The sequence below is a fragment of the Bos grunniens genome, chromosome 23 (assembly GCF_055505025.1).
Source record: "Bos grunniens cultivar Pamir isolate PY7600 chromosome 23, Bosgru_T2T1.0, whole genome shotgun sequence".
NCBI classification, from domain to species: Eukaryota; Metazoa; Chordata; class Mammalia; order Artiodactyla; family Bovidae; genus Bos; species Bos grunniens.
In genome coordinates this window covers 29272307-29290091 of record NC_141187.1, presented here as the reverse complement: position 1 = coordinate 29290091, position 17785 = coordinate 29272307, and the positions used below count along the sequence as shown (strand labels likewise).

General features: G+C 42.5%; 1 protein-coding gene and 2 pseudogenes across 2 annotated transcripts; 2 read left to right on the top strand and 1 right to left on the bottom strand.

Annotated features, from left to right (window-relative positions):
- The first annotated feature begins 231 nt into the window (after positions 1-231).
- LOC147347102 (endogenous retrovirus group K member 10 Gag polyprotein-like) lies at positions 232-4503 on the top strand. Its single transcript, XM_086369427.1, has one exon. The coding sequence runs from the start codon at positions 1136-1138 to the stop codon at positions 2390-2392; it is 1257 nt and encodes a 418-aa protein (XP_086225553.1). The 5' UTR covers positions 232-1135; the 3' UTR covers positions 2393-4503.
- Positions 4504-7749: 3246 nt separating this feature from the next.
- LOC147347101 (tetraspanin-3 pseudogene) lies at positions 7750-9768 on the top strand (annotated as a pseudogene).
- Positions 9769-11347: 1579 nt separating this feature from the next.
- On the bottom strand, positions 11348-15401 carry LOC147347100 (cytochrome b-c1 complex subunit 2, mitochondrial pseudogene; annotated as a pseudogene). Its single transcript, XR_015152118.1, has one exon. The product of XR_015152118.1 is annotated as a cytochrome b-c1 complex subunit 2, mitochondrial pseudogene (transcript).
- Between the last annotated feature and the right edge of the window lie 2384 nt (positions 15402-17785).

The following is a 17785-nucleotide window of genomic DNA, read 5'->3' as shown; positions in this document are numbered from 1 at the left end:
TGGACTGAGGTTCATGACATTGTACAGGAGGCAGTGATTAAGACCATCCCCAAGAAAATGAAATGCAAAAAGGCAAAATGGTTGTCTGAGGAGGCCTACAAATAGCTGAGAAAAGAAGAGAAGCTAAAGCCAAAGGAAAAAAGGGAAGATATACCCATTTGAATGCAGAGTTCCAAAGAATGGCATGGAGTGATAAGGAAGCTTTCTTCATTAATCAATGCAAAGAAATAGAGGAAAACAATAGAATGGGTGCGGGGAGCTGCCCGTGAGAATGGGGTCCTTTGTCTGAAGGACACAGCTCTGGGAGCTGCCTCAGTCCTTGAGGGTTTGCTTGCAAACATAGCTCTCTGTCCCGCCACCCCAGAGATTAGGCGCTTATTTCCTGCAGGCACCTGGAGTTCTGTGCAAACTTCTCACGCACAGAGAAATGTTATCTGGTGTAAGAAATAATAACAGGGAGCCATTCCCATGCTCTCAAGACTTCTTGTGACTGTTTGTAAGATGTATAGGCTAACCAAGAAAAAATGTCAACTGTTTTGTCTTTCTCACGCTTTTCTGTATAAATATGAGATGTTGAATAAAGTTGGTGTCAGACTGCGTCCCTTCGTGGTGACGTGTCTGAACCTCTCGACCCCATCTTTGTAGTCTCTTGCTTTAGTTTCTTTCTTAGCCCCGCCGTGCACGTTCTCGGGACCTGATCGACTTTGCCGGCTGGCTCCGGCAGGTGGCGCCCGAAAGGGACACGAGAATCGGAGTGCGACGACGGCCGCTGCCCGCCAAGATTGAGGTAAGTAAAGAGGAATTCCTAAGTAATTAAAAGTAAAGGGCAGGGAGGGTGGTTGTCGAGAGTAATAAATCATGGGACAAGGCAATAGCCGCCAGTTATTTGTACATATGTTGAAAACTATGTTAAAAGGTAGGGGAATTCATGTAAATAAGTTACAGCTAGAAAAGTTTTTACTTTTTATAGAGGAGGTTTGTCCTTGGTTTCCAGAGGAAGGAACAGTTAGTCTGGAAACTTGGAAAAAGGTAGGAAAACAATTGCAGACATATTATTCCTTACATGGTCCCAATCGTGTTCCTGTGGATGCTTTTTCTTTGTGGACTCTCATAAGAGACTGCCTGGATCCTGAACATGAGGGACATAAAATTCAAACGGCTCTCAGGGATTCCACAGGACCCGAAGTTACAGAGCCTTCTGCCCCTCCACCTGAGCCGCTTTATGCTGTGCCTGAGGGAACAGCTTTATAAGGCTGGAGGGAGTGATGATGTGTTAAGCTCTGATGAACAGAAAGAGTTAAATGAACAAGCGGCTCAGTACCATAGAGAGGATATGCCTTGGGAGATGATGGTTAACATGGAATCCCCCCCGGGAAAAGGGAAATTAAAGCATTCAGGGCTTTCTGAAGAACAGCTGGAGAATTTAATTCAGAAGATTGTTATAGCAGTAAAAAAGGATGCACAGGGAGACTCCCACTCCAGCCAGCCTACGCCTCCAGCATATCCTCCCTCGGTTCTTGCTGGACTCGATCCACCTCCGCCTTTCGTAGAACCGCGAGAGCTTATATCTATCCCTGCTTCTTTGCCCGGTGAAAACATAAAAATTAAAAGTGAGATATTATTATCTCCTCTTCAACAAGCAATTAAGCGAGCTAATGAAGAAGGAGAACATATTCCCGGGTTTTCAGGAATCTATCCAGTGTTTGAAAATGCTCAACAGCAGAGGTATTATGAGCCGCTGCCCTTTAAGCAACTGAAAGAGTTAAAAATGGCTTGTGCACAATATGGCCCGACTGTGCCGTTTACTCAGGCTATTATAGACACTTTAGGAAATCAAAATCTGCCACCTAATGATTGGAAACAGGTTGCTCGAGCTTGTTTATCTGGAGGAGATTATTTACTATGGAAATCTGAGTTTGCTGAGCAATGTGGGATCACAGCCGATATCAATCGGCGACAGGGACTGAACACCACTTATGAAATGATGGTGGGAGAGGGAGAATATCGAGACACTAATAGTCAACTTAATTATTTACCTGGAGCCTACCTTCAGATTAGTGCTGCGGCTCTACAAGCATGGAAAAAGCTTCCAAATTCTGATAAAAAGACTGAAGATCTATCTAAAATTCGCCAGGGGCCAGATGAGCCATATCAGGATTTTGTTGCCCGCCTGCTTGAGACAATTGGTAAAATGATAGGGGATGAGCAGGCGGGGATGGTGTTGACTAAACAGCTTGCTTATGAAAATGCCAATTCGGCTTGTCAAGCTGCCCTGAGACCTTACAGGAAAAAGGGAGGCTTATCCGATTATGTACGAATTTGTGCCGATATCAGCCCTTCGTACGTTCAAGGCATAACTTTGGCCACGACATTACAAGGGTTATTGCCTTAGCTGGTTTTAGTGGACGGCTTGATAATCATTATCCCTCAGATAAAATTTTGCAATTTGCTCATTATCACCAATTTCTCTTCCCAAAAATCATTGTTTCTCAGCCCCTTGCCGACGCCCTAACTGTATTTACTGATGGCTCTTCTAATGGAATAGCTAGTTTGATTATACAGGACAATACTACCACCTGGCATACTAATTATAAGTCTGCTCAAGAAGTAGAACTATTTGCCGTTTTTCAGGCTTTATTACAAATTTCTGCTCCATTTAATTTATATTCTGACAGTCAATATATCATAAGAGCCTTAAACACTATTGAGACTGTTCCATTTATTGGTACCCTGAATTCTACTATCCAAACTCTTTTTCGTGATATACAACATTTAATTTGCTCCAGAGTTAATAAATGCTATTTTGGTCATATTCGTGCTCACTCTAGACTTCCTGGACCTTTAGCACGAGGCAATGCTTTGGCTGATGAAGCTACACGTATGATATTTCCTTCACTGGAACAAATGGCAAAAACTTCCCACAGCTTACACCATCAAAACAGCAATAGCTTAAGACTTCAATTTGGCATTACTCGAGAAGCTGCCAGACAGATTGTTAAGCAATGTCAAACATGTCCTCAATTTTTTAGCGTCCCCCACTATGGAGTTAATCCTTGAGGATTGTTGCCAAACGATATATGGCAAATGGATGTTACCCATATTCCTGAATTTGGTAAACAAAAATTTGTTCATGTTACTATTGACACCTTCTCTGGCTTTTTACATGCCTCTCTATAATCCGGAGAAGCTAGCAAACATTGTATAGCTCATTGCATTAAATGTTTTGCTGTTATGGGAACCCCTAAAACCATAAAAACAGACAATGGTCCAGGATACACTGGAAAAAATTTTCAATTATTTTGTATGCAATTGTCTATCTCACATAAAACAGGTATCCCTTATAATCCTCAAGGTCAAGGAATTATTGAACGGGCACATCAAACTCTCAAACATCAATTGCAAAAACTAAAGAAGGGGGAACTGTATCCCAATACCCCCTCCAACTCTCTAAACCATGCTTTATTTGTTCTAAATTTTTTACAATTGGATATAAGTGGCCGTTCAGCAGCACAGCGATTTTGGAACTTTGATGCACAAACAATAAGACCTAAAGTCTTTTGGAAAGACCCACTTGTGGGTAAATGGTATGGACCAGATCCAGTACTAATCTGGGGACGAGGGCATGTTTGTGTTTTCCCACAGGATGCCGAAGCGCCGCGCTGGCTGCTGGAAAGGTTGGTACGCACGGCGGAGACAGTCTGTAGCAAATCAGATGAGGAGATTGACAATTCAAGAGCATGATGAATTACCATCTAGGCAACAACTTCAGGCATTGATGCGAGAGGCACAGAATCGTGTTGTGGTGCAGGGCGATCCGATATCGCCTTTAAGCTTCCTGATAACCTTATTAATTATCTTAAATCAGATTAACACTGCACACTCTGAAGAATATTCAAATGCTTACTGGGCTTATTTTCCTGACCCTCCCCTTCTCCAACCTGTGGGCTGGGAGGGTCAGTCCATTCCCACATACACTAATAAAACTGTTTTATTTCTTGCACCTTGTTTAATTAAAAAACTGATTGATGATCTATGGATCATAAAGGCTTCCATCTATGGAAATGGTCTGCGGTTAAAGGAACATAAGCGTGCGCCTATATAAAAAGAAAGGGGGAGATGCGGGGAGCTGCCCGTGAGAACGGGGTCCTTTGTCTGAAGGACACAGCTCTGGGAGCTGCCTCAGTCCTTGAGGGTTTGCTTGCAAACATAGCTCTCTGTCCCGCCACCCCAGAGATTAGGCGCTTATTTCCTGCAGGCACCTGGAGTTCTGTGCAAACTTCTCACGCACAGAGAAATGTTATCTGGTGTAAGAAATAATAACAGGGAGCCATTCCCATGCTCTCAAGACTTCTTGTGACTGTTTGTAAGATGTATAGGCTAACCAAGAAAAAATGTCAACTGTTTTGTCTTTCTCACGCTTTTCTGTATAAATATGAGATGTTGAATAAAGTTGGTGTCAGACTGCGTCCCTTCGTGGTGACGTGTCTGAACCTCTCGACCCCATCTTTGTAGTCTCTTGCTTTAGTTTCTTTCTTAGCCCCGCCGTGCACGTTCTCGGGACCTGATCGACTTTGCCGGCTAGCTCCGGCAAATGGGAAAGACTAGAGATCTCTTCAAGAAAATTAGAGATACCAAGGGAACATTTCATGCAAGGATGGGCACAATAAAAGACAGAAATTATATGGGCCAAAGATATTAAGAAGAGGTGGCAAGAACACACAGAAGAACTATACAAAAAAGATCTTCATGACCCAGATAACCACAATGGTGTGATCACTCACCTAGAGCCAGACATCCTGGAATGTGAAGTCAAGTGGGCCTTAGGACGCATCACTACAAACAAAGCTAGTGAAGGTGATGGAATTTCAGTTGAGTTATTTCAAATCCTAAAAGATGATGCTGTGAAAGTGCTGCACTCAATATGCCAGCAAATTTGGAAAACTCAGCAGTGGCCACAGGACTAGAAAACATCAGATTTCATTCCAGTCCAAAGAAGGGTAATGCCAAAGAATGTTCAAACTACCACACAATTGCACTCATCTCACATGCTAGGAAAGTAATGCTCAAAATTCTCCAAACCAGGCTTCAATAGTAAGTGAACCATCAACTTCCAGATGTTCAAGCTGGATTTAGGAAAAACAGAGGAACCAGAGATCAAATTGCCAACATCTGTTGGATCAGAGAAAAAGCAAGAAAACTCCGGAAAAACATCTATTTCTGCTTTATTGATTACACCAAAACCTTTGACTGTGTAGATCACAACAAACTGTGGAAAATTCTTCAAGAGATGGGAATACCAGACCACCTGACCTGCCTCCTGAGAAATTTGTATGCAGGTCAAGAAGCAACAGTTAGAACCGGACATGGAACAACAGCCTGATTCCAAATTAAGAAAGGAGTACGTCAAGGCTGTATATTGTCATCCTGCTTATTTAACTAATATGCAGGGTACATCATGTGAAGTGCTGGGCTGGATGAAGCACAAGCTGGAATCAAGACTGCCAGGAGAACTATCAATAACCTCAGATACACAGATGACATCACCCTTATGGCAAGAAAGGGAAGAAGAACTAAAGAGCGTCTTGATGAACATGAAAGAGGAGAGTGAAGAAGCTGGCTTAAAACTCAACATTCAAAAAACTAAGATCATGGCATCTGGTCCCATCTTCATGGCAAATAGATGGGGCAACAATGGAAACAGTGACAGACTTTATTTTCTTGGGCTCCAAAATCATGGCAGATGGGACTCCAGCCATGAAATTAAAAGAAGCCTGCTCCTAGGAAGAAAAGCTATGACCAACCAAAACAGCATATTAAAAAGCAGAGACATTACTTTGCCAACAGAGGTTCCTCTAGTCAAAGCTATGGTTTTTCCAGTAGTCATGTACGGATGTGAGAGTTGGACTATAAAGAAAGTTGAGTGCCGAACAGTTGATGCTTTTGAACTGTGGTGTTGGAGAAGAGTCTTGACAGTCCCTTGGACTGCAAGGAGATACAACCAGTCAATCCTAAAGGACATCAGCCTAAATATTCATTGGAAGGACTGATGCTGAAGCTGAAACTCCAATAATTGGCCACCTGATGCGAATAACTGACTCCTTGGAAAAGACCCTGATGCTGGGAAAGATTGAAGGCAGGAGGAAAAGGGAATGACAGAGGATGAAATAGTTGGATGGCATTACCGACTTGATGGACATGAGTTTGAGCAAGCTACCGGAGTTGGTGATGGACAGGGAAGCCTGGCGTGCTGCAGTCCATGGGCTGGCAAAGAGTTGGACACAACTGAGCAACTGAACTGAACTGAAATGATGTAAAACCTGAAACCATAAAACTCCTAGGAGAGAACATAGGCAGAACATGTTCTGATATAAATCGTAGCAATATTTTCTTGGATCTGTCTCTTAAGGTAAAGGAAACAAAAGCAAAAATAACCAAGTGGGACCTAATTAAACTCTCATAACCTTTTTTTTTTTTTTTTAGTCATGCTGTGTGGCTTGTGGGCTCTTAGTTCCCTGACCAGGGATCAAACCTGGGACTACGCAGTAAAGCACTGAGTCCTAACCACTGGACCACCAGGGAACACCAAAAACTCATAAGCTTTTGTAGAGCAAATGAAACTGTCAACAAAATAAAAAGACAACCTACTGAATGGAAGAAAATATTTACAAATGATATGACTGATAAAGGGTTAACGTAAAAAATATATAAATAACTCATACAATTCAATATCAAAGAAACAAACAACCCACTTAAAAAAATGGTCAGAAAACCTGCATAAACATTTTTCCAAAGGAGACTTACAGATGGCCAACAGCACATGCTCAACATCACTAGTCATCAGAGAAATGCAAATCAAAACACAATGAGCTATCACTGCGTATCTGTCAAAATAACTATCTCCAAAAAGTCTACAGATATGGACTTCCCTGGCTGTCTAGTGGTCAAGACTGCCCTCCCAGTGTGTGAGGGGGGCAGGACACGGGCTCTATCCCTAGTTGGGGAACTAGGATCCTGCATGCCACATAGCATGAACAAATAAATAAATAATGGGTGTATTTTTAAAACATCTACAAATAACAAATGGAGAAGGAAATGGCAACCCACTCCAGTGTTCTTGCCTGGAGAGTCCCAGGGACGGGGGAGCCTGGTGGGCTGCCATCTATGGGGTCGCACAGAGTCGGACACGACTGAAGCGACTTAGCAGCAGCAGCAGCAGCACAAATAACAAATGTTGGTGAGGATGTGGAGAAGAAGGAACCTTGTATGCTGTTGATGGGAATGTAAATTGGTACAGCCACTATGAAAAACAGCAGTGGAATTTCCTCAAGAAATTAAAAATAGAATTACCATATGACCCAGCAATTCCACACCTGGGTATATATCAAAGAAAATGAAAGCACTAACTCAAAAAGATACATGCATCCCAATGTTCATAGCATCACTGTTTACAATTGCTAAGATACAGAAGCAATCTAAGTTCCTAACATGTGGAAGCATATTCTGCAAAGCTGAGTGAAATTCTATTCTGCCATTAAAAAGGATGAAATTTTGCATTTACAACAGCATGGATGGACCTGGAGGGTATTACGCTTAGTGAAATAAGTCAGAGAAAGACAAATACTGTATGTTATCACTTACACGTAAAATCTAAAAAATAAAATGAACAAACGAATGTAACAAAACGGAAACAGACTCACAGATACAGAAACAACCTAGTAATTTGGAGAGAGGGAAATGGGAAGGGGTAAGATGAGGGTAGGGCAATAAGAGGTACAAACTACTGTGCATAAAATAAATAAGCTACAAGGGTGTATTGTGCAGCAAAGAAAATTTAACCAGTACTTGGTAACAACTTTAAATGAAGTATGTTGTTGTTTATTTGCTATGTTACGTCTGACTCTTTTGTGACCCCGTGGCCTGCAGTCCATCAGGCTCCTCTGCCCATGGGATTTCCCAGGCAAGAATACAGGAGTGGGTTGCCATTTCCTTCTCCAAAATGGATTATACTCTATAAAAATTTTGGATCACTATGTGGTACATGGGAGAAGGCAATGGCACCCCACTCCAGTACTCTTGCCTGGAAAATCCCACGGATGGAGGAGCCTGGTAGGCTGCAGTCCATGGGGTCGCTAGGAGTCGGACACGACTGAGCGACTTCACATTCACTTTTCACTTTCATGCATTAGAGAAGGAAATGGCAACCCACTCCAGTGTTCTTGCCTGGAGAATCCCAGGGACAGGGGAGCCTGGTGGGCTGCCGTCTATGGGGTTGCACATTGTCGGACACGACTGAAGTGACTTAGCATGTGGTACATCTGAAAATAAATGTATGTAAATTAATGTGATATGTAAAAAAACCTCAAAAAATTTTTTTTCACTTAAAGTAAATCCAAATATATTTTACATACCTCTCTATTGGTTGCAATTTACAATGTAAAACTGTTAAAAGTAATATTAACTATTTCTGTCTAGTTGGAATAATTAACCTTTACTCACACAGGAGATGGACACTCACTCATCAGAAAAGAGTTCATGAATTGGAATTGGAACTCCGCATTGTCATCATCCTGTAACTATACTCAAGATTCTGCCTATGAAAGAAGAATCCACTGGTCTGCTGCTGTCCAAAAATTGCTTCTGCAATGATAGAGATGTTCTAGATCTACACTTTGATTATGATAGCTACTGACCACATGGGACTTTTGAGCATTTGAAATATGGCCAGTTCAATGGAGGAACTGAATTCTAAATTTTATTTTATTTTATTTTAATGGATTTAAATGTAAAGTTTCATGTGGACAAGGCAGCATTAGAAAAATGAAACAAAGGGTCTGCTATCACTTTTTAAAAATTCAGTCCAACCATCATTGTTAACAAACCTTTGGCTGGGGCTTGGGGTGAGCAGCTACGAGGAGGGGTGGGCGGGGGAGGGCCCCGCCTTCCCATGCAGGCTGGGCAGTTCCCAGCAGAGAGGCACTGTCAACCTTCATTGCAACCTTCATCAGTGAGCGTGTCCCACCCGTGAGAAGGGCCAGTGTGGCATCACCTACTCCAAGACCACACTGGTGTTTCTCAGCCTCATCTTCTGGTGTGGGAGCGTATGTTTTCACCCCTTACAACCACTACGACCACTTCTTTGAAGATGTCTACCCTCTCCTCCCTGCTGTGCTGATCATAGCTGTAGGAGCCCAGCTCTTCATTACTGGGCTGATTGGCTGCTATGCCACCATCCAGGAAAGCCACTGTAGACCTGCCACATTTGTTGTCATCCTACTCTTAGGTTTTGGTCACAGAAGTTGTTGTAGTGGTTTGGGGATATGTTTACAGAGCGAAGGTGGAAAATGAGGTTGATCGCAGCATTTGGAAAATATAGAAGACCTACGGTGGAACCAACCCTGTTCTGCTAGCTGGGCTATTATGTTCCAAGACAGCTGTCCTCCTGTTGTTGCATTCACAACTCTTCTCACTGGGAAAATACAGCCTGGTTCAAAGAAACCAAAAATCAGAGTGTCCCTCTTAGCTATTGCAGGGAGACCACCAGCAGCTGTCATGGAAGTGTGGCCCACCCCTCTGACCTCTATGCCAAGGGGTATGAGGCTACTGGAAGTTGTGAAGAAGCCACAGGAAATCATGAGGCATGTTATCTATGCAGCAGTAGACATCTGGCTACTGGTGGGCTCTGTGCCTGCATCCTGTTGTGCAGAAGTAGAGCCTGCTTACAAGCTCCTCATCACCAGCAGAACCTATGCACATTTAAAACTCACCTGAGCTTTTTAGTCTTGTTCTGATTTGGAAGGTGAATTGAGCAAGTCCATTGCTATTGGCCTCCTGAGTTCATTTAGTTAAAGCACAGGTACATACACAGGTGTTGAACAGAGCAGCTTAGCTCTTCCTGTGTCCACCATCCTACCTACCCACCTATGACTTTTCCTCTGTTCTAGCAGACTCTTCATGTCAGTGAGTGTGTAAGTACGCCGGTAAATGTTCTAATCTCAGAACTGTTTGCAAGTTGCTTAATGTGGTAGAATTAAAGGTGGACACGGGCCTGCTTCCATCAGGGAACAGCTGACGAAGTGTCACAGGGTCCTTTCAGTCTTCACAGGGGAGCACTCTTGGCCAGAGGTTTTTGACAGGAGAGGGAGGCAATCAGCTGTAAGGTAAAAGTTATTATTATACCAGATGGTGCCCTTCATCAGTGTCCTTTTTAAAAATAAATACTACAGTCCAGTAACTAGCTCAAAGGCTATCTTATAAAATGGCTAAAATAGATTTTATAATCATATGGTATGTATCTTGGTTCATCTTCAAAATCAGACTGATCTTTGAAACTATCGGTTTTTAAGCAAAGCTGGCTTTATGTGTGTGTCTGCTCAGTCACTCAGTTGTGTCCAGTTCTTTGTGATCCCATGGACTGTAGCCCACCAGGCTTCTCTGTCCATGGGATTTTCCCAGCAAGAAGTGGGTTGCCATTTCCTCCTCCAGGAGATCTTCCTGACCCAGGCATTGAACTGTCTCCTGTGTCTCTTGCATTGGCAGGTGGATTATTTACTACTGAGCCACCTGGGAAGCCCAAGGAGTATAATGTATGCAGTACTGTTTAAAAACAATTTTTGTGAGTTAGAAATAATGTACCCATGTAGACTAGCAAAATAGTATGTAAATGTGATCTCAGTTGGCCTAGGTGGCTTGTTGGATTTTAATTGCCCAACCAGGGATTGAACCCAGGCCCTCAGCAGTGAGACCTCAAATAGCTAACCACTGGACAGCCAGGGAATTCTCAGCTTTGTTGTTATTACTACCTTTGGAACAAAACCTATTTCAACAAAAATAATGCTATTGAAACTTACTTCAGGGGTAACATTTTCTTATACTGGGAAATTAATCAAATATCTGAATTATATGAAGAGCACATTTATCACTGTTCTGTATGAGTATAGAAAAATATTATCAAATTTTTATTCACATATGAAATAAATGTACTTTTCCAATTACAGATTTGGTATAAACTGAGAAAACTTTCTAAGTACAGTTTCTATCGAAGAGGTATTTTATAAATAGTTTTGCTGTACTACTATATTTTTTAAATTATACATTTAAATATTAAATCCAGCAATTTTTAAGAGAATGAAAAGACAAGCCATAGACTAGGAGAAAATACCTACAAAATACATAACTGACAAAGCACTGTTATCCAAAATATACAAAGAATTTAAGTTCAACAATAAGAAAAAACTTGGTTAAAAAATGGGCCAATGACCTTAACTGATACTTTATGAAAGAAGACATACAGATGGCAGAACAGTACATGAAAAGATGCTCCACACCATATGTCATCAGAAAAGTGCAATTTTTTTTTTAATAGAATGCTTTATTGACTTTAGGTCAGTTGGGAACAATTACCTATATTTATGTTTTATATTTCATCTCACTGGAAGAAAAGATAAATGTTACATTAGAGACTTTTCACTTTCATGTATTTGCTGCTCTGGGTTCACAAAACATTCAGTTCTTTCCTGCAGTATGGGATTCAGTATTACAACTCATCAATGAAAGGTGTATGCCCCAAATTTCCACTTGCTGCCATTGACTTCCGGCCAGAAACAAACTTCTTTGCAGCATTTATGACATCAGCGTCAGCTACTGCATCAATCTGCTGAAGGACTGTGGATGGCGGCGTGTATGAACCAGCAGCTAGAGCCTGGGACCCGACTTCATCCAGGAAACCCTCAGAAGACTCCACTGACATCAGGTACCCAGCTTTCAGCTTGTTCTTGGCAGCTTGGACACCTGGATTAGAAAGGTTTCCTTGAGCAATTGTTTTTACTTGGTTATAAGCAGCCTTGATAACATCTCCAGCAGATGCAGCTTGTGAGATAGTGTAGAACCCAAAGAGTCCAGAGTCTGAGTAACTGGCATTAAAAGCAGAAACATCAAATGGCTGGTGAACTCCCTTGGCAACAGCCTGGTACAGAGAGCTGGTGGCATTGCTGCCCCTCTTAACATGTGGTCCAGCACCGAGGACGTGCTGGAGAACACTGAACACGTTTGCTTCTGCACTTCCTATGGCTGCACTCTGTGCTACAAGAGCGGCATGGACGAGACTGTCTCCATTCTGTTCTCGAATTTCACCTCCATGGTACTTGGCTTTTGCACCAGATAAACCAAGGCCACCCCTTATGTTAAGAAACTGTTCAGCAACTTGCTTTAGAACAGGATGACTCACACCAAGTCCAATCAAAGCCATTCTTGCACTTGTAAAATGATTCTGTACATAGTCATGTAACTCAACTGGTGTCACTTTTCCAATCCTATAATCAGGACAATATAAGGAATTAGCCAAGGCATTTCTGTAAGCGGCAGCATGCAAATTTTCAATGACGTGAGCCTGTGGATTCTGAAAAGCCACAGCTTTGTCAATCCTTAGCTGAGGCTGAAGGGCAGCTACCTCCCAGCGTCGAAATTCTGGTGCTGTGGTGACATTGAGCAAGAACTCCATTAGAATATCAACATCATCCCACAGGCATTCCACAGTATAGGCCATGTTTTCCCTTGTTGAAGTCACGCTTAATTTACCACCAACTGCTTCAATTCCACGGGTTATCTTGAAAGATGAAGCTCCTTTTGTAGTCAAACTGGATGCAAGACGAAGCAAATGAGAAGTTCCTAAATTGTTGGAGTTCTCATATCTGCTGCCTGCTTTAATGAACAAACCAATTCTTGATGCAGGAGCATGGTTTTCGAGAGAAGCGATCACTAAACCATTTGGTAACCTGGTAAACTCAAGGTCCTGAGGACGTGGAGGCACTCCTGCAGGGGCTGCTGTGGCTTTAACTTTAGGAGCAACTTTGAGGGAATAAAATCTCGAGAGGGACCCGGCTCTGGTTAACAGCTTCATTGCTCAAGATTGTTCTGAGCCTCGGTCGCTGCCGCCTTAGAAGAAAGCAAGATGGTCAGAAAAGTGCAAATTAAAACAACAAAAGAGTCCTACAACATACCTATTTGGACAGCCAAAAAGCAGATGCTGAAACACCACATGCCAATAAAATACGGAGACTAAAGAAATCTCATTCATTGCTGATGGGAATGCAAAACGATACAGTCACTTTGGAAGAGAGTTTGGCGGTTTCTTACAAAACTAAACACACGCGTATACAATTCATTAATTGTGCTTCCTGCTATTTATAAAGAGGAGGTAAAACCATACACACACGGAAACCACACCCAGGTGTCAATTTTTCTATATTGAGCTGATTTATCATAAAAGAACAGCAAGACTTGTGATTTATGCTGCTGCTGCTAAGTCGAGTCAGTCGTGTCCTACTCTGTGCGACCTCAGAGACGGCAGCCCACCAGGCTTCCCCGTCCCTGGGATTCTCCAGGCAAGAACACTGGAGTGGGTTGCCATTTCCTTCTCCAATGCATGAAAGTGAAAAGTGAAAGTGAAGTCGCTCAGTCGTGTCCGACTCCTAGCGACCCCATGGACTGCAGCCCACCAGGCCCCTCCGTCCATGGGATTTTCCAGGCAAGAGTACTGGAGTGGGTTGCCATTGCCTTCTCCCTTTTTGTTTGTAATTTAAGAACTGAAGATTGGCATTCACTTTTTGTTGATATTCTCTAAGCTTCACTGTACACACACAGCTTCTGTCACACAGAATTGCCCATAATTAGCTGAAAGTTGAACTACTCAAACTAAGATTTCAAATTAATATTATATCTTTTTCTTTTTTTGCCGGGGGCGGGGCACACTGCTGCATGTGGAACTTCCCCAACCAGGGATGGAACCCATGTCCCCTGCAGTGGAAGCACAGAGTCTTAACCACTGGACCACAAGGAAGTTCAAAGTTAACATTATATCTGATCAGAAAGTAGACTGAATCATTTACTTTGAAAATAAAATACAAAAGATGGTGGAGGAATAGGATGGGGAGACCACTTTCTCCCCCACAAATTCATCAAAAGAACATTTAAACGCCAAGTAAATTCCACAAAACAACTTCTGAATGTCGGCAGAGGACATCAGGCACCTAGAAAAGCAGCCCATTGTCTTCGAAAGGAGGTAGAAAAATATAAAAGACAAAAAAAAGAGACAAAAGAGGGAGGGACGGAGTTACGTCCCGAGAAGGGAGTCTTAAAAAAGAGAGAAGTTTCCAAACACCAGGAAACACTCTCACTGCCGAGTCTGTGCCGAGCCTTGGAAGCACAGAGGGCAACATAACAGGGAAGAAAAATAAATAAACAATTAAAACCCACAGATTACGAGCCCAACGGTAACTCCCCCAGCGGAGAAGCAGCGCAGACGCCTGCACCAGCCACTAGCAAGCGGGGGCGGGGCAGGGAGGCACGGGCTGCAGCACTTAAAGATCTGGCCTGAATGCCCCGAGCGCTTTCTGAGCGAACTAACTTGGGCTAGCAAACCAGACTGCAGGACAGATACCACTCGAAAAGCCAGCCCTAACCTAAGACACCACCACGCCCACGCACAGAACAAAGGCTGAACAGAGATAGCCAGCTGCAGACCATCCCCCTCTGGTTGACAGGCATCCAGAGCCGGAAGGAGGCAATCGCAGCCCCAGAGAGATGTTATCTACAAAACTGTAAGCAGGCGTCTTTGCAAACTAAGACTTCTTGGGGTTCTGGACGGTCAACATCCGCCTGAGAAGGTGCGCCGGTTGTACACCCAGAAAAGCGAGGGGCGGGGAGGCGATAAGTCGCAGCGACCACAGTCGCCAAACACCTCATCACCTGAGCTGCTCAGACCCGGGAAGTGCACAAAACGCAGGCCCAACCGAGTCTGCGCCTCTGAGGACTACCCGAGTGCCTGAACCTGAGAGGCTTAGACCTGGGAGGTGCATGCAGCCCAGGGCCGGCCTCGGATGGTTTCTGGGGAGCAACCTAGAGCCTGAGCAGTGTGGGCAGGGAAGCTACACCGGCGTGAGCGGGGGCAGACCCAGTGTGGTTGAGGCACTGCGAGCACACGCCAGTGTTATTTGATTGCAGCGTCCCTCCCTCCCCACAGCGCGACTGAACAAGTGAGCCCCCCCCCAAAAAAGTGTCCACCCCCGCCCCCTTTGTGTCAGGGCAGAAATCAGACACTGAAGAGACCAGCAAACAGAAGAAGCTATAACAGAGGGAACCACCTAGGAAGCGACAGGTGCAATAGATTAAAACCCTGTCGTTAGTACCGACTACATAGGAAGGGGCCTATAGATCTTGAGAAATATATGCCGGACCAAGGAACTAGCTGAAAATGAACTCCTACAACAACATCAGACAAAGTCCTAGATATATTTTTTACTATTTTTACGATCATTCTTTCTTTTTTTTTAATTTTTAAAAAAATTTTAAGTCCTCTATTACTCCTTTAATTTTCGCTTTTATAACCTACTATTACTTTGCAAAAAAAAAGACCCTATTTTTTTAAAAGCAAACTTCATATATATATTTTTTATAATTTTTGTGACTTTGTTTTTTTTTTCTCTTTCATTTTTTTTTCTTCTTTTCTTTAACATTGTATTTCTGAAATTCCAAACTCTACTGTAGATTTTTAATTTTTGCTTTTTGGTATTTGTTATCAATTTTGTACCTATTTTTTAAAAATAATTTTTGTGACTTTTTTTTTCTCTTTTTCTTCTTCTTTTCTTTAACATTGTATTTCTGAAATTCCAAACTCTACTCTAGATTTTTAATTTTTGCTTTTTTGTGCTGCTACTGCTAAGTCACTTCAGTCGTGTCCGACTCTGTGTGACACCATAGACTGCAGCCCACTAGGCTCCCCCGTCCTTGGGATTCTCCAGGCAAGAACACTGGAGTGGGTTGCCATTTCCTTCTCCAGTGGATGAAAGTGAAAAGTGAAAGTGAAGTTGCTGAGTCGGATACGACTCAGTGACCCCATGGACTGCAGCCTACCAGGCTCCTCCATCCATGGGATTTTCCAGGCAGGAGTACTGGAGTGGGGTGCCATTGCCTTCTCCGTTGCTTTTTTGTATTTGTTATCAATTCTGTACCTATATTTTTTTTTATAATTTTTGTGACTTTTTTTTTCTTTTTCTTCTTTTCTTTAACATTGTATTTTTGAAATTCCAAACTCTAGATTTTTAACTTTTGGTATTTGTTATCAATTTTGTACCTATATTTTCTTTATAATTTTTGTGACTTTGTTTTTTTTAATCTTTCTTTTTCTTCTTCTTTTCTTTAACATTGTATCTTTGAAATTCCAAACTCTACTCTAGATTTTTAATTTTTGCTTTTTGGTATTTGTTATCAATTTTGTACCTTTAAGAACCCAATCTTCAGTACCCATTTTTATTTGCGAGCGAGATTACTGGCTTGACTGCTCTCTCCCTCTTTGGACTCTCCTTTTTCTGTACCAGGTCGCTTGTGTCTCCTCCCTAACCCCTCTCTGCTCTACCCAACTCTGTGAATTTCTGTGTGTTACAGACAGTGGAGAACACTTAGGGAACTGATTACTGGCTGGATCTGTCTCTCTCCTTTTCATTCCCTCCTTTTATCCTCCTGGCCACCTCTGTCTCCTTCCTCCCTCCTCTCTTCTCTGTATGACTCTGTGAACATCTCTGAGCAGTCCAGTTGTGGAGTGCACATAAGGAAGTCATTACTGGCTAACCTGCTCTCTCCTCTATTGATTCCACCTCACCTCATTCAGGTCACCTCTAACTCCTTCCTCCCTCTTCTCTTCTCCATGTAACTCTGTGAACCTCTCTGGGTGTCCCTCACTGTAGAGAAACTTTTCATCTTTAACCTAGATGTTTTATCAGTGGTGCTGTATAGAAGGAGAAGTTTTGAGACTACTGTAAAAATAAGACTGAAAACCAGAAGCAGGAGGCTTAAGTCCAAATCCTGACTCCAGGGAACTCCTGACTCCAGGGAACATTAATTGACAGGAGCTCATCAAACACCTCCATACCTACACTGAAACCAAGCACCACACAAGGGCCAACATGTTCCAGAGCAAGACATACCACACAAATTCTCCAGCAACACAGGAACACAGCCCTGAGCTCCAGTATACAGGCTGCCCAAAGTTACTACAAAACCATAGACATCTCATAACTCATTACTGGACACTTCATTGCACTCCAGAGAGAAGAAATCCAGCTCTACCAACCAGAACACTGACACAAGCTTCCCTAACCAAGAAACCTTGACAAGCCAACTGTACAAACCCACACATAGCAAGGAAACTCCACAATAAAGAGAACTCCACAAACTGCCAGAATACAGAAAGGACACCCCAAACTCAGCAGTATAAACAAGATGAAGAGACAGAGGAATACCCAGCAGGTAAAGGATCAGGATAAATGCCCACCAAACCAAACAAAAGAGGAAGAGATAGGGAATCTACCTGATAAAGAATTCTGATTAATGATAGTGAAAATGATCCAAAATCTTGAAATCAAAATGGAATCTCAGTTAAATAGCCTGGAGACAAGGATCGAGAAGATGCAAGAAGGTTTCAACAAAGACCTGGAAGAAATAAAAAAGAGCCAATATATAATGAATAATGCAATAAATGAGATCAAAAACACTCTGGAGGCAACAAATAGTAGAATAACTGAGGCAGAAGATAGGATTAGTGTATTAGAAGGTAGAATGGTAGAAATAAGTGAATCAGAGAGGAAAAAAGAAAAACGAATTAAAATAAATGAGGACAATCTCAGAGACCTCCAGGACAATATTAGATGTTACAACATTCGAATCATAGGAGTCCCAGAAGAAGAAGACAAAAAGAAAGACCATGAGAAAATACTTGAGGAGATAATAGTTGAAA